Here is a 4335-nt window from a genome sequence, read left to right as displayed (position 1 = left end):
CCAAAAGTTTTGAAAAGATTTAAAATCGAAAAGAAAAAGAGTTGAAAGAGAAAAAAAAAGATTTGAAATTGAAATTATGAGTTTTGAAACCTAATAAACAAAACATTTGAAGCTGAAAATACTTTAGTTCATTTTAGAATAGCAGCACGTTTTTGGACATTTTACATTTTTTTGGTTAAACACCAATCATTTTTTCAAATTGTTTTATTTGGGTTTCAAATAATTTTGGCCCCAATTTAGCTTCATAGAAAGCTAATTTAGATAAACACGTGAGGATTTTTTTTTCTTGCTCCACACACTCTTGATTGCTTGCATCTGTGTAGCTCTTTGCTGGAGCAGAAGGAGGATTTGCGCAAGAGGCTGTCTTACACCACGCATAAGCTGGAGCTGCTGCAGAGCGAGTTCGACTCCACGCGACAGTACCTGGAGACGGAGCTGCGCAGGGCCCAGGAGGAGCTGGACAAGTTCACAGATAAGCTGCGCAGGCAAGTATGGCAGGAGACGAGAATCTTCCGCTATAAAAAGGAGGCGTTTGTTCCACAAGAAAAGAAATGGGATTAAAACGTAGAGGTTGACCGATACCGATATCAGTATCGGCATCGGTATCGGCGCCAATATTGGCTATTTTAACACATCGAAAGCTGATATTGAATTGGTTGTTTTTTAATCTGAAAATGTTAAAAAATGGTAAAAAATGTAAAAAAAAAATACCAAAATACCAAATAAAAATATTTTATTAATTAATGTGATTAAAACTTTAAAAACTAAATTAAATCATGTTGAGTTTTATAGCAGGAAAGCATGAGATGAACATATGACAGCATGTCACCCTTTTTTTTACCTAAATGAATCCTGCAAGTGAATATCGGCCTAAATATTGGCACCTGAAAAAATGGCCTTGAAATAAAAAAACATATTGGTCGATCCTTATTAAAACGTAATCTCTAATCTTCTTTTGAGCTATTGTAAAATCATTCCCAGTGGTCTTATAATTACAGATGCCGTTTTTTAGTCAAAATCGTCATTTTCTAGGACATAGTTTCTCCAGAGCGGCAGTTGTTCATTAGAAGTTTACCTCCGAGCTGTGGGTGATGCAGAGTAACCCCACCCCTGGGTTGCTGCGGGCAAACAGTCCCGCCCACAACTATTTTTTTTTTATTTACTGGCGCCCTGTAGAAACTATGTCATTGCAAATTACAGGTTTTTAATTTTTGGCTGAAGACAGTATTATCATAATTGAGCTACGAGCGGCGTTGGATGGCCCGCATGCACTACCCGCTTTCGCCGCCCAGCTCTACACGCCACTGCGGCCCTCACAGCTCAACGTTGGCTCAACCTATTTGACAAATTTATGTAAAAAACTCTTTTTTCAATATGGCGGCTTTTCTGTTGGTTTATCACCATAGCAACCATTTTATGTTTTGTTCTCCTGGAGATACCGAACAGATTGACATGAGTTTCAGAATAATCAACAAAAGTAAACTTTTGGATTTCCTTAGCAACCAAGGTTATTTGCTAACCACGCCCACATTCCTTATACGTTTATATCATATGTATTATTTTTCCTAGCTTCAGCCTAATACAAATTCGTGTAAAAAAATATAAAACACTTTTTTTCAATATGGCAGCTTTTCTGTTGGTTTTATCTCCATAGCAACCATTTTATGTTTTCTTCACCTGGGGTCACCGAACACATCGACGTGAATTTTAGAAGAATCTGTAAGACTAAATTTTTGGATTTCCTTAGCAACGGAGGTTATTTGTTAACTACACCCACATTCCTTATATGTTCATATCCTATAGGTTATATTATCTGAATTAGTTTCACCCTGCCATCAATATATTATATTTTTACTATTTTACGTTAAAAAATGAGCAAGTAATAGCAGTGCGCCACTTTAGCTAACTCGCCATGCAACATATTTTTCACAATGATGCCTGAGAAGTTGGGAAGTGATCGAAGAAAATCTCTGAGACGAGTTTTCATTTGTTATTGGAACTAAGATGGCGGCCTCCTCCGAGGTCAAAGGTCAACGGAACTCCAGAGGTCATTGCAGAAGGCCATCATTGCAAGATGGCCGCCAAGCCAAAAGTTTCAAAAAGACTCGTGTATTTTGGTTTTGTTTGAGCATTTTGAAATTTTTTTTTTGGCTCCACAAACGATTTTTGGGCCATTCATTTTTTTCATTGGTTCATTCGCCATGATGTCATCGTGTTTGGGGACCACTGGGAACACTTAAAATAGATCAAAGGATGATCAAAGGGGATCTTTAAGCAGATTTTAAACCACACAGACTAAAATGTATAGATTCTCTGCTTTCTTCCTTGGAACTTCCAGACAGAAATCCTAGAAAATATATATATTTTTTTGCAGAAACAAACCATAAATTTCACAGATGCAGCTTAAATAAAGTAACTTGTGAAGCAAAATCTTTGAGAATACAAAGAATTACTGCAAAAATAAAGATTTCCCAAGCTTATTGTTTCGTCAGATGAGTAGAAATTAAATTGTTTTACGAGTGAACTTTAGCTCTGAATCCTTGAAAATTAGAGAGAAAAATGAAATGTTTTCGTTTAGATTCAACTAAAGCCGGTTGATGGGAGGAAATCCTATTAATAGGACATCCACAATGGAATAAGCTACGAACTTGTCATTATTTGATAAGTGACTCATTTGGGACTAAAATAAGTCAAGTGATTTGGCTTTGATGTAGCCTTTTCTGTGTTTTTTTGTGCAACTCCACAAGCTTTTATAAGAGAAACACTGTTTATTCTGTTTTTTTTTAGAATACAGAGCAGCTACTCTGCCCTGCAGAGGATCAACCAAGATCTGGAGGAGAAGATCAACAGAAACGTAAGAGTCTGTCTCAAAGCCTGTGCATCTGTAAGGGCGTGATGTACTCAGTCAAACAAATCCCGCTGAAGGAAGACAAGCTCTTGAGCGAGTCGGAGAGAGTGCGGACGACTGGAAACCGATCCCCCGCTGTTAGTGCCAGTGACGTTAATTACGGCTTATTAAAACGGGTTGTCCTCCTTCCATGTGGCAGAGAGACAGCCAAACCATTGTTCCTTTTTTTTTGTCCAAAGAAAGACACAATTAATTAGTCTGCCGGAGAACAATACAAATGCTTATCAAATGGGTTCGTTACAGCACAAGATAACAATCATCGCAGTGGTTATGAATGCAGCAGGTACGGACGATAAAGAGCTGAAGGTCGCGCTGAGTGAAAAAACATTTTTATTTTAGAATAAATGCTGAGAGCTGATGGGCGGTTATGGATTCATGTCACATAGATCCTCCTGGAGGGTGAAGGAGGTGCTGAGTAAGTCTCTCTGCTATCGTAAAGCTTGTTTACTCCAGAGGTGCCACAAACCTATCTGACCCCTGAGCCCCGCACAAGCGCAGAAGTGTAATTACAAGGTAGATAAACACAAGTGTCTGTAGATGCGAGGCGTTTTCTAAGGAAAAACGGTTATCACAAGACATGGACTCATTTTTAACACCAATTAACTTGTAAGAATTAAGCTGTAACTATTCTCACCTTTTGTCTTTCTGTCGCAGACGCTTAAGCTTTGAAAAAGAAAAGCAAAAGTTACTCTGTTTGATCCGCTTTTGTTTTGGTGATTGTAGCCCAGGTGGATTGTGGGTCTTGTTTTGTTTGCTTTGAGATATGCTTTGATGAGAGGGACATTTAACTATTTAGAGATTTACTTCTCTTAGTTTTTGGGTTGTTTCAGTCGGTCATTTATCCAGCCTGGTTTTTAGAGTTTTTTTTTGGTTCTTTTTGGTGTCTTTTGGTTTTGGGTCAACACTTTCACACTCCCAACTTGTCACATATTGATGTTTGGTTGAGGACCCCTCCGCAACAAAAATTGGCGTTTTAGGTGTCCCTGACTCGTCGTTTTTTGACTTGCTGGCTGTTCCCATTAAGGATTCAAATGATTTATAATGTCAGACCAGTGGACAAATTAATGTCACTGGCAGAGATTGGAACTCAGGTCCCGGAAATAAGTCCAGAACCCTTAAACTTAACCCCAGGGGCGTGAGCCTGGGATCCTGCTCCTGGGGGGGGCTGTATGGAGTGTGCATTGACCCTGCCCTCTTATGGAGGGTGGGATCCGAACACTTGTTCCTCCAACCCGGCCGGATCCTGAAGGTCTCTCCATGGGGTGGACCTGGGATGCTCCCTGTCCCTGCTCTTTCTTGACGCTCTCTTCACGTCCCTTTGAGGATTTTTCTGCTCCAAATCCTTGTATTTCCCTCCCGACAATGGGGAACTAGAAGAAGGCTGGACGCAGGTGAGATACAGCCGGGGACGGATGAGGCAACAGCGA

General features: G+C 39.6%; 1 protein-coding gene across 2 annotated transcripts in view; it reads left to right on the top strand.

The window, feature by feature from the left end:
- si:dkey-174m14.3 (uncharacterized protein LOC563117 homolog) overlaps positions 1–4335 on the top strand; it is a 37693-nt gene that overhangs the window by 19666 nt on the left and 13692 nt on the right. For both annotated transcript variants that reach the window (XM_024291206.2, XM_024291205.2), the window contains exons 3-4: positions 324–485; positions 2788–2854. In XM_024291206.2, coding sequence (XP_024146974.1) covers positions 324–485; positions 2788–2854 — 229 coding nt within the window. The remainder of the gene's footprint in view (positions 1–323; positions 486–2787; positions 2855–4335) is intronic.

This window comes from Oryzias melastigma, linkage group LG24 (genome assembly GCF_002922805.2).
Source record: "Oryzias melastigma strain HK-1 linkage group LG24, ASM292280v2, whole genome shotgun sequence".
Lineage (NCBI taxonomy): Eukaryota > Metazoa > Chordata > Actinopteri > Beloniformes > Adrianichthyidae > Oryzias > Oryzias melastigma.
This window is presented reverse-complemented; position numbering and strand designations above follow the sequence as displayed.